Source organism: Dasypus novemcinctus, chromosome X (genome assembly GCF_030445035.2).
Source record: "Dasypus novemcinctus isolate mDasNov1 chromosome X, mDasNov1.1.hap2, whole genome shotgun sequence".
Taxonomy (NCBI): domain Eukaryota; kingdom Metazoa; phylum Chordata; class Mammalia; order Cingulata; family Dasypodidae; genus Dasypus; species Dasypus novemcinctus.
The window spans coordinates 74140891-74154102 of NC_080704.1; the positions used below are offsets into that span (position 1 = coordinate 74140891).

Below are 13212 nucleotides of genomic sequence, written 5' to 3' on the forward strand. Positions count from 1 at the left end.
GATTTATAGATACTTGCAACAGTGCTGAGGGCTTGACACACTAGTCCGTCCTCTCCCTCTGGGTACCACCCATGCTCTTGAGAGACAAACTCTCCTTTGTTTGAGAACATTAGGCTTCCCAAGAATGGGGTACAACACCTTTCTGCTCATTATATGGGTCTCTGCCCACTGATATAACACACTATGAAAAGATGAGCACTCACACACTCCCTAGAATCCTTTTTAAACACGTCATTCCCTCTGTCTCAAATGTGATTCCTGTGCTTTGTTCACTTAGCAAAATTGTTTTTCCACTCAGGTTATCACTTCTGTGAAATGAAACTTTTCCTAACTCTTCTTTCATCTCAGATTTTTAACGTTTCCTACATGTTAGCATATCTCCCACTGTATAAATTATTACTATACTATTATTTTGTCTTCTAAGGACATTATATAATAACTGTTGCCTTCTTTTCCCAATTCTTTGAACTTCTACTAAATCCTATTGCTAAAAATCTTACTCATTCACTGCTCTCTATTTCTCTTTCTTTCCCCAATATTTAGTGCATACATAAATATGTCAGATATTGTGTTGTGTTGCATCCATTATCTCATTGAGATGTCAAAGAAATCTAAATGCATTTTACAGCAGGCTAAATTGAGGTCCAGAGAAGTCAGATAACTTACTCTGTGTTGCAGCTAGTACAAAGTAGAGCAGGTTACTGTAGCACTGATATGGAGAAAGTGACCACTGTAGTTGCTGAGGGCAGGGAAACGGAAGAAGAGATGAGATTTGGGGGCATTTTCAGGACTTGGAGTTGTCCTAAATGATATTGAAGGGACAGATGCTGGACATTATAAGGACTTGGAGTTGTCCTAAATGATATTGAAGGGACAGATGCTGGACATTATATATCCTGCTATAACACACTGAAAGACATGGAGGAGAGTGTATACTACAATGTAAACTATAATCCATGCAGTGCAACAGTTCTCCAAAATGTATTCACCAAATGCAATGAATGTGCCACAATGATGAAAGAAGTTGTTGATGTGGGAGAAATGGGGTGTTGGGGGATGGGGTATATGGGAACCTCTAATATTTTTTAATGTAACATTTTTTGTCATCTATGTATCTTAAGAAAAACAATTAAAAATGTTAAAAAAAACTAGTAGAGTAGGGATTTGAATACAGATATATTCAACTACAATGCCTCAGTGTCTTCCTATTGTAATACACATGGTTGCTCTTTTTCTGTATTTTCCACTGAATCCTCTATGAGTGCCCAATCTCATTTTTGGGGCATCTTTTTGGGGATTTCCTAGGTCAAACAAGATTTTTGGCTTTTTAGTGATCTGGGTCTCTTACCATGTGATTTCCTGAGGAGAAGTCACTCAAAACAATCCTTGGAAGAGATTTAGAGTAAGCGTCTAAGAAATAAATAGGATGCAGAATCTTATCCTCCTTTCCCAACCCCCAATCAGGAATGCTTTCACCCTTAGTGAGGATGACAGGAACAGAATAAGCAATGCTGTGCTCACTGAAGTAGCACTTAGGGGATCAGTAACAACTTCTCCATCTTTGTTTGAAGCTGGCACACAGATTAGCAAGTTCTTAGTGAAGTCTAGCCCTGGTGTTTTCTTTCTATATATTTTTTCTTCCCTTGACTTCCCTTCCTCTTCTGCTTCCCCTACCACTTCATCTCTTCTTCTCTTCCACTTTCCTTCCTTCTTACTTCTTCCTTTCATTATGCCAAGAAGTAGGTAAGTCCCTTTACTGCACAACTACTCACTTCCACCTTATTGGAGGTGCTGACGTCAGGGAGAGGGAAAAAGAGGTGTAACATGGGGGGCATTTTCAGTAATTGGAATTGTCCTGAATAACATTGCAATGACAGATACAGGCCATTATATATTCTGCCATAACCTACAGAATTGAGTGGGAGAGAGTTTAAACTACAATGTAAACTATGGTCCATGCTTAGTGGCAATGCTCCAAAATGTTTTCATCAATTGCAGTGAATGTACTGCACTGGTGAAGGAAATTGTTAATGTGGGGGAAAGTGAGAGGTGTGGGGAGTGGGACATATGGAAATCCCTTATATTTTTTAATGTAACATTTTATATAATCTAAGTATCTTTTAAAAACAAATAAGCAATATAAAAAATAGGTAAGTATTTTGGTATTTTTTTTTAATTTTCAGGAAATCAAATCAAAACAGTTCCCAGAAAGAGAACACAATGAAGTATGTGTCAGAGTTGCAGATCGAATTTCAGTTTTCAAGTTTGATTTGAAATAACTTTATATTTTATAATTATATAGGGAAAAATCTGAATAATTTGATTAAAGCTCTTTATTGTGAAGTAGTTTAAAAACACCATTTAGTACAGTCTATGGGTACTCCACAATAAAGGTTTCTTCATTAACTTCAGCACTGATCAGCTCTTCCTGAATTCCACATGATTCCAGGAGAATGCACACCACTCTAATAGCTGTTGTTTACCAAGTACTTAAAATTTGCCAGATGTTTTGCATATGTCATCTTTAATTCTCACAGTTCTGCAGAGGTGGATGTTGTGATCTTCATTTTACAAATTAAGTAACAGATTTAGAGAGACTTTGCTATTTGCACAGGGTTTTGCTATTTGCCACAACTAGTAAATGTGACATTTCTGGGACTCATAACCCAGTCTCTGACTTCTGAGTCCATGCTCTTCCCACCATACTATACTGTTTTGCCAATTAAAAAATAGCTAAGGATGGCTAATAGAAGCACCATGACGTAAACCTGATAGTTTCTTAATCTCTGGGTTGAATATGAAGTCATGTAGGGGTTACTGAATTCACCTCGTCACTCCCAACCATCATTTTATGTATAAGAAACAGGCTCAAATTAAAGCAGCAACTTCCCCATGGCCTCACAGTGAGACAGTGGAGTCAAACCTTGGCTTAGGTTTCCTTACTCCATTCCAGAAGTTTCCTATATTTTTTCATATTGTTGCAGTTTTGCGTGTATTTGTCTTATATCTCACTAGGTTGCAAGCTCCTAAAAAGCAGGAGATACAGTTTATCTTTCTCCCCTACAGACATCAGCACATGCTGGGCCATTGGATTTTTATAAGTATACAGGAAATAACTAATGAAGTCTTTTGTCGGTAACAGAGACACTCTCTCTGTTAGATGAGCAGATTTTGTTCCTTAATTACAAAGAATGGTGAACAGGCAACCTATATGCTGTGAATGAAGACTTCATAAATTGAAAACTAGGTTTCACTGAGAACATTCCTTCTTCATGTCCTGTGATGAAGTTACTGAAGCCCAGAGAGAAGAAAGGACTTGTCTCAGATTCACAGGAAAGTTTATAATACAACTGGTACTATTCTAAACATATTTAAATTTTAAATTCAAAAATTACAAAAGGTTATAGAGTCAAAAAGAGCCCCCCATCCATCAGGTTTACATAATCTTTCTTAGAAGCAACCACTGTTTATTAGATTTTTATGTATCTTTTTAGACATAGGACATGCATATACAAACATAAACAAAAATATATTATCTGTCCCCACACAAGTATTCTGCATTGTTTAGCATCTTGGTGTTTTTTTTTTAAATTTTTCATCTTACAGTATATTTTAGAGATTGTTCCATTTTGGTATATCTAGGATTGCCTTATTTTAAATGGATGGCTACCTTGAATGGATGTACCATGATTTATTTAACCCACTATTGATGGGCATTTAGGTTGATTCCAGTCTTCTCCTATTGTAAACATTGTTGCAGTGAGTATCCTTGTAATGTGCAAATATACTCTGAGTCAAACTTTATGTGAATCTTAGCTTTGTAAGCTTTTACTAAATTTATTTGCATAAAATTTTTAAGATTAACTTGTTTAAGATTATCTTCATGCAAAATTCAGATTTGGAAAAATTTATTAATGAAATAGTTACTGTTCGCTTTATAACAGGATTGTTTTATAAAAGGATTATTGCAGAAGAGTTCAACACACGTTTCTTTAAATAATCAACCCCTACTCTGCATTTAAATGAAAATTCAGTTTAAAGAAATGTGATTAATACACAACTGTTCAGGAACACATCTCTTGGGTAAAGCATGTGAAGATGGCAGTATGTTTCTACAATGCAATTGAGTCTGCACAGGCCATAGTTCCAATCATATTACCAAATCCCTAAGATGAAAACGTAGAGTAAATAGAACAGGGGGGCCAGACACAGCTAGAAGAGAATACTTGCAGCGTTTGTCAAATTTTGTGATATAGATATTTCTTTTGGGGCCAATTTCAAGCTTCCAATATGACAGAACTGAATGTGAAGTTGGGAAGAGATGCTCAGCCAGCTCTAGTATAATACCAGAAGAGACAATAACTTGAGAACCTAAAACTTGTGTCTGGCCAAATGTCAGGTGACCTTGGCAGAAGTGAGTCAGGTTTCCTCAGAGGGTTTTTCTTGGTAAGGTTTGAATCTGTACTTCTCCCGGTTTATCCAAATCACATATGAGGTACATCATCTGTTCTCCCACACTCCTCACCTGAGTGACCAGAATTTCACTGATCTCCAGAAAAGAAAAAAGGAAAGAGCTTTTCGAACTGTCATGTCATATTCCAATATAAAATATTCATCCCATTTTTAATCTGGTGTTAGTTGCAAAACTCCATAAGCATTTAACTCGGGGCCCAATGCCAGCAGTTTTTCCCATTTACCTTAGAACCTGCTTACCCTTACCTTAGAACCTGCTTTCCCCTGCTTACATTAGAACCAATGGGAAGCTTTTGAAAAAAATCACAGGACCCACCCCTAACCCCAGATCAACTGTATTAGAATTACTGGGGGTAAGACCAGGTATCAATATTTTGTAAAAGCTCCCCAGGTGATTCTGTTTTGCCATCAAGTTTGAGGATTTCTGTAAAGTCTGGTCCTGCTATTCAGTCTGATTTTCTACCACCACCACTTCATCACATGCCAGCCACAGTGGTCACTGTGCTGCTCCAAGAACTCAGAAAAGTCTTTGCATTTGCTCTTCTTTCTGCTTGGAATATTCCTAACCTAGCTCTCTGCCTATCTGTTTTCTTCTGTTATTCAGATCTTAGCTGAAATATCACATCCTCAGAGAATTTCTTTCCAAATACTCTATATAAATTAGCCCACCCACCCCTCCTTCTAGATTCCTGAATTTTTTTCCTTCATTGCATGTATCACCATCTAAAATGACCCAATTTATTATTTATCACTCTGCTATTACTTGTCTATTTCCACCAAAAGTTCACCTACTTAAGGTCAGGGCCATTGGCTGTATTATTCACTATTGTTTTCTAAGTTGTTTAAAATAGTGCCTGGAACATAGAAGGTATACATTCAAATATTATTCTGTAACATCAGGGAATAGTTTATTAAGCATCATCTATGATCTAGTTCAATGATGGATTCAAATACTTCATTCTGTTCAGGTTTAAATTCCATAGCATGACATGAAAGGCTCTTCATGACCTAACTATCATCTAACTTGTCAGCCTCTTCTTCCATTTCATACCCCTCTTCTTGAAACAGGAGGTCTATGTGAAATACAGTAGCTAAGGAAGGTGTTCAGACCCGGATACTATAGGATGAATAGGTTTGGCTTTAGCAGAGAAGTATGTGCATTTGTGTGTTAGGGGCAGTGGAAATAGGATAAAATGTTTGTAACCAAGGAAGGTACCAGTGAAGATAGCTGCTTGAACAGAATAGGTCACTGATAGAAGGGAAGAGAAAAAGATAAAATAAGTTTAGTAACATTACATATAACATTTTCCTTTTTACAGGACACTTTCACATGCATATATCATTTGTTTCATAAAGATTTATAAAAGTAGACAATACTGTTAATTTATACCCATTTTTAGGTATGGAAGCAGGACCCAGACTTTTCCAAGCCCAAATGAATTCGAAACAGTGGAGCTAGGATTTGACACCTGCACTTCTGACTCTTAGTGAAATGATCTTTACATTTCTGTCATATGGATTATGGGCCAGGTTGTGGAGGGCACTGAAAGCCAAGAAGAGGAGTCATGGTTTGTTTCCTATTCCCTCTCACTAGAGAGCAAAAACGGTCAAAAGAAACAAGAATGGTCATGGCTTCAGGACTTCTCACAAGAAAACCCCCTTAGGGTACCAGATGAAGATCCTGGCTGAGGGCCTAATCATGGCACTGGTTAGTTTACTGCCACCTGTGTTTCCAAGCAGGAGAGGGAGCCAGATCCTTGGAGTCAAAGAGACTCAACCATTATACAAGTCCTTCTTACAGCTTCCTTGCCTTTAGGAAGGACATGGACACTGTGCTTAAAGCCTCCTCTACCGACCCAAGAGAAAAGAATAATTGGAACTTGACAATGCTTGAGATAGCTTTTCAAAAAAGCGAACCCTTGGTGATAAGGCCAGAGATAATTTTTAGGCTGCCTCAATCCCAGAGAATATTATATCCATAGGATAAATTACCTAGACATTCTTGGGATGATTCCTGTCTATGACAGTCACTTAGGGGAGAGGTACTTAGCTACTCCTTCTGGTATTGTAGTGGGTTTTTTTTTTTCAGGAGAATTCATTACAGTTAAGAGTTAAGATCCAAGGTGCAATGGACACAACCAATCCAGTGTCCACATAGAAGAGGTGGCATTGGATTGGGAAAAGTGGACATAATGGACAAAGGGTATGGGGAAAGGCAGGAAGAGATGAGAGGTGGAGGCGTCTTCGGGACATGGAGCTGCCCTGGATGGTGCTTCAGAGGTAATCACCGGACATTGTAAATCCTCACAGGGCCTACATGATGGAATAGAGGAGAGTATGGGCCATGATGTGAACCAATGTATATGAGGTGCAGAGGTGCCCAAAGATGTACTTACCAAATCCAATGGATGTGTCATGATGATGGGAACGAGTGTTGTTGGGGGGGGGGGAGGGGGGGGGTGGGGGGGTGGGGTTGAATGGGACCTCACATATATATTTTTAATGTAATATTATTACAAAGTCAATAAAAAATAAAAAAATTAAAAAAAAAAAAAAAAAAGAGTTAAGATCCAATAAGCAAGATAGGGATGAAGAATTGACTTCACATTTGGGTCAGGGGGAAAAATGTGTCCCAGTCTTAATTCAGTTATACCGAGGTGGACTCTGAGAGTACCAGAATAAATTTTAATGTGAAAATAAAACTTCTGAATCCACCATCCTTAGGCCACCACTGTGTACCCTATTCCCTTCTTGTCACAGATCAGGTGAACTGTGGTCCAGAGAGAAGTGAGGATACTCAGAAGGTTACACAATGATTCAGTGAGACAGTTGGGCTGGTTCACCAGTGTTTTGACTTACTTCTCTGTGCTCATTTTACTATTCTGCACTGCTTCTGTCTTTGAAGTATATAGAACAGGGCCTATTTAAAAGAAGACATCACACTGACAAGGGCAAACATCAACATCACAGGTCATACTGACCTGATTTGTAATGATGCATTTTCCATTTACTTGCTGGCAACTCTAGGTGAGTCACTTAACCTCTCTGAGCTTTATTTCCCTCATCTGTAAAATACGAACAGTAGCTAGCTGCAAGGGTTTTGGCAAGAATGAAATAAGATAACATGCCTGAAAACCGCTTGCAGAGTACCCAGTCAAAACACATTGGTTTCACCTCTCTTTCCATTGCTCTTCTCAGGCAAATCAAGTGATTATTCCTACTTGTCATTTTGCAGAGGCAGTGTAAAAATTTAGAACATACAGGGCAATATGTCAGGAAAGGGGCAAAAAATAATATTTGCCAAAGTGTACTGTTTAAGGAATTTGTGTCAGATTTTCCCATATATAAATTAAGGTTAATGGTTTGTACCTTCCCTGCTTTGAAGAAAGGCTCAAAGAGATAACAGGTATGAAAATGCTTTCAAAGTAATAAAAAAGTGGGCAAAGAATATATTAGGCAGAAGACCTTCTTTTTAATCTTATTATTGTCACTGACTAATCTTGGTCAGGTCCATTAATATCTCTGGATCTCAGTTTCCCCTTTTGTAAAATGAGAATTGGACTAGATGATGTCTGCAGAGAGCCTTGCCTATTCTGATAGTAAATGAGTTTATTATTTACATGATAATAGGTAATATTTATGTAATTATTTATATATTACAGAGCATTTTCATATCTACCATCTTATTTTGAAAGAGTACTAGACTGCTGGACTGAGAATGAGGAGACCTGGATTCTTATCCCTATTTTGACAATGTTTCATGGTGTTACCTTAATAGGCAAGTCTCTTCTATTCTCTGAATCTCAGTTTCTCAATCCATAAAAGAGGGTGTATACAGTTTGAACTAAATCAGTATAACTCTAAATTGTTCACCAGAGCCCTGGAGGGCCCTCTATAATTTTTTTAAAGGGTAAAATAGAGCTAAGGCTGTAGAAAACAAGAGAAAAGGAAAGGAGTTCTAAAAGTCCCATGCCTTTTTCAGATAGAATAGGATTAATTTTATCTGTTTTACATATGATTTCCATGTAACATTTTCTTTGTAAAAGAGCCTACTTCAAAAAGAAAATAAAACCTGATTAATTGAGCTCTAAGCTGGTGTTTCTGCGTGATGGAACTGGACTCAGACGGGATTTCTTTTCACAAGACTTTCATGCTACTTTACTGGAATTGTAGTTGGTGCTGGGGTTTAAGATACACCTAGGGGATTTGAATCTCTGGACTAACAATATGATAGCCAGACCCTGAACCTCAACAGACTTCAACTCCTACACTCTGATTTATTGGACTTACCCCACTCAGCTAACATGGAGTTGAAGAATGTCAACCACCACACCATGGAGCCTAGAGTGCCTACAACTGAAAGCAGGAAGATTGTATCCAGTATCCATGTGGAATCTAAGCCCCCTCTTGACATAGATGTGCAATGGACACAACCAATCCAAGGTCCACAGAGAAAATGTGGCATTGGTATGGGAAAAGTGGCCATGGTGGCTGCTGGGTGCGGGGAATGGGAGGAAGAGATGAGATGTGGAGGCGTTTTCAGGACTTGGAGTTGTCCTGGGTGGTGCTTCACGGACAATTACCAGACATTGTAGATCCCTCCAGGGCCCACTGGATGGAACGTGGGAGAGTATGGGCTATTATGTGGACCATTGACCATGAGGTGCCGCGATGCCCAGAGATGTACTTACCAAATGCAATGGATGTGTCTTGATGATGGGAAAGAGTGTTGCTGTGGGGCGAGTGGTGGGGTGGGGGCGGTGGAGTTGAATGGGACCTCATATTTTTTGAATGTAATATTTTTTAAAAATGAATAATAAGAAAAATTGAGCTCTAAGGCTTTGTGTATTTAAAATGGGATTCAACTCCTATATTGTTTGGTAACTACATCTTTGTTATTGTTTTAACAAAAAAATATATTGCGAACATCCTCCCAAAACATTTTTTAAAGTAGACATTGACATCATCATTATTAATAGGTGCATAATATTCCCTGAATGGATGTGGAATAATTTATGTAATCATTCCCCTAATGTTAGACATTCAAATTTTTCCAATTTTCCTTGTTTAATTAATGCTGCAATGGACGCCTTTTTATTAACTTATTTTCTAATAAAATATTCCTAGAAGTGGAATTATTGTTTAAACGTTATACATGTTTAAGTATTTTGCAGTATATTGAAAAATTGGTCTCTAAAATATATAATTTATAGTTCTACCAGCAATACTCTCTTCCAACATGAGTTTTTAATCTTTGATAATCTGATTTGTGAAAATGATGTACTATTTAATTTGTATTTCTATGATTTCTAGTGACATTGAAGAGTTCTCATTTTTATTGGTCATTTGCATTTCTTCTTTTTTAAATTGCCTATTGATATTTGTTGCCCAATTTTCTATTGTGCAGTTTATCTTTATCAAAGGTATTGACTAGCAAAAAGAGGGCCTCATGCCAGCCCATTATGTAAGCATTCATGGTAGTCAAGGGTTTAGGACTGATCTGTTAAGAGCAGTTATGAAAATCAAGCATTTACATATACATTCTGTTCACAGCTTTGCAGCATGGTTTTATCTCCTTCAATGAGAGAGGATGTTTACATTTTGCCAGAGATTTCAAAATGACTTTTTTTGTGTGAGAGCTTGATTATTGGTTGTTGATATAATTTTGCTGTTGGAGGTGAACACTGTCAAAGAGCTGGGTGTAAGATTTGTAGGCTCAGAGGAGGGAGAGCTGGATAGAAGTTTTATTCTCTGTGTTGATTGTTGAGCCACTTAATCAAGAGCATGAGCATATGTCACCTTGTTTTAGGCCAGAGGCATCCTGGGAAAAAAGTATGAATTCTAGCTAGGGAAATGATCTGAGTTCCAAACTGAAAAAACAAACAAACAAACAAACATCAATTTCATGCTTTTTTCCACCATAACCTCCCAAACTCGCAAGGTGATCCTCTTTCAGAAGCGGAGTCTAGAAATCCTCTGGGAGTCTTATTCCACTGGCCATGCAATCATTCCTTGGCAAACTGAGGTTCAGGAGTTAGTATTTTCCTGTGGAATAATATGTCTCTCAAAGAAGCCCAGTACTACCCTGAGTTTATGGCAGTCATCAGTGTGACAAGTTAGTCTTAAGGATTGCAGCAGCACCAATACTGTGGGTGCCCCAGTTCCAGAACACCCACCATACCCTTGGTACTGGAACTTTATCGACTGGAACAGGATACAGGAACTGCCTTCCAAAATCCAAAGTTAGAATGGCATTCAAAGCTTCAGATTTGCAATCCTTAGTTTGCAGCAGAAAAAAAACTCTGTTAGCAAATTATGTGTTCTGTTTATACAAATAAAATCCAGTGGTAATGTAGAAAGATACTAGCCTAGAGTCCTTAGTTTTTCATCTTTTAAATAATGTAATTATAGTGCCTACCTCAAAGCACTGCTGAGATACATCATTGAAAAACATAACTAAAACTCCTAACACAGGCCTTCTTCATACTAAATGCCTAATAAATGGTATTTTTTCCATAAGGGGCCTCTCCAATCAGTGTGTATGTATGCAGGTCTCTCCCTTAGAACTCATTCTTGGAATGAAGCAGTTGTACAGGGGTTACAGCTAAAGGTTCCTTCAGGTCCAGGATTTTGGAATTCTTTAACAAAGGGAGGTAGGAGGGAAGGGAGAAAGAATAATTTTAAAGGAAAGAAGAAAAATCATCTTTTATTACAGCAAAACTAATTCCATATTCTTGTGGGTATCCCACAGAAAGAGTGCTTTGCTGACCTGGTTACCACTGAATTGCCTACATCAAATAACCTACTGTAATAAATTTGTACTTTGTGCTGATTCGTACATTTTAGACTGAGATAAGGAGAAGAAAGCTGAGCTGTAGCTAAATTTATGATTTTATCTCCTGCTATCGAATAGCAATCACCTTTTAATTTTTCTTCATTTTCCCCTCCACAAACATTCTTCCCTTTCCAAAAGAAACTTTCCTAAAATCCAAGTCTATCCAGTAAAATAAAACACAGCTTTAATTGTGGGAAAAATATACCAGGGACTTGGAGAAAGGGTTTGAGTGAGGGGATGCACAAGCTCAGTCTGGGGCATGGCCAAGAGCATGAGAAATTCTGTGTTTCAGAGTAGTTGGGTTTGTATCTGTTTCCACTTGTAACTCCACATCATTATGGATATCTCAGTTCCACTTGTGTATTAATTCAACTAGTCAATTTTTATTGAGAGGTTGTTGTGTGCCAGACCTGGTCTAGGAGCAAGGAAACAAAGTACTGAGCAAAATATGTATTTTTAAGTGGACCTCTACGTTTTTCTCTGAGTAGCTGTGATCCTGACGACCTCTGGGTCTGAGCATGTGTATGTGTGTATCTGTGTATATGTGTGTGTTTCTTTGTATCTGTGACAACTCCAGTGTGTATAAGTTATCCTTTTTCCTCTGATAGCTTCGAAGCACTTCTTTTCGCTTGCCATGTTTAATTTAACAAACACTGAGATTTATCTCTGTGTCAGTGATCATAACACCTGCAGAATTGGGTGTTATGATTACTGGCAATTTAAAAGCAATTAGAAATCCCATGGAATTCTCTTTTATAGAAATTTAACCTATACTACTGTTGTGAAAACTAAATATTTATTACCTCAACTTTGACCAATATGCATGATTACAAGCATTGGCAGGAGGAAACATTAACTAAACCCAAGTCTCTGCCATGCAGGAGTAACAATTTCAACAGTTGATCATTTTGTCATGGGCATTCCTGGCTTTTTATAAAGGCAGAGTAGCTTACTTTAAAAATCAGTGAGGGGAAGCGGACTTGGCCCAGTGGTTAGGGCGTCCTTCTACCACATGGGAGGTCCGCGGTTCAAACCCCGGGCCTCCTTGACCCGTGTGGAGATGGCCCATGCGCAGTGCTGATGCACACAAGGAGTGCCCTGCCATGCAGGGGTGTCCCCAGCGTAGGGAAGCCCATGTGCAAGGAGTGCGCCCCATAAGGAGAACCACCCAGCACGAAAGGAAGTCCAGCCTGCCCAGGAATGGCGCCACACACACAAAGAGCTGACACAACAAGATGACGCAACAGAAAGAAACACAGATTCCCGATAAGTATAGAAGTGGTCAGCGAAGAACACACAGCGAATGGACACAGAGAACAGACAACTCGGGCGGGGGGGCGAAGGGAGAGAAATCAAACAAAAATAAAAATTAAAAAAAATTCAGTGAATAGTCTTAATAATGGAAGCATCAGAAGTACTTTTATTGGTCATCCTTGCTAAAAACACCTATGCAAACCAAACCATATACTGCAGAATAAAAGCAACCCATTGCAATGGTTCATTTTTGCCTGGTCAAATTGTTTGGAACTATTCTCTTTCCAGTTTCCTCATCTGGCAGAATGTATTTTCATGCCCCCCCCCTTTTTTTAAAGAAATACTCAAGGAAAGACACTCTGAAAGCACATTAACAGTCTGTTTACCCTTTTATTTATTCTCCCAGGGAAACAGAAGTACCTGTGTGCCAGCAGAAATGACTGCACCATTGACAAATTCCGAAGGAAAAATTGTCCATCTTGTCGCCTCCGGAAATGCTATGAAGCTGGAATGACTCTGGGAGGTATGATACTTTTCTTTCTCTTTTTCCATCTCCTTATCCCTCCCCTTTCTCCACTTTTCTCTATTTCTCTCTTTAAAACAGATTTTCCTCTTTGATGCTTCGAAGAAACATCCTCTAGAAGCCAGCC

General features: G+C 38.4%; 1 protein-coding gene across 1 annotated transcript in view; it reads left to right on the top strand.

The window, feature by feature from the left end:
* Positions 1-13212, top strand: part of AR (androgen receptor) — a 194250-nt gene that overhangs the window by 137051 nt on the left and 43987 nt on the right. Inside the window, exon 3 of the mRNA XM_004473284.5 lies at positions 12969-13085. Coding sequence (XP_004473341.2) covers positions 12969-13085 — 117 coding nt within the window. The remainder of the gene's footprint in view (positions 1-12968; positions 13086-13212) is intronic.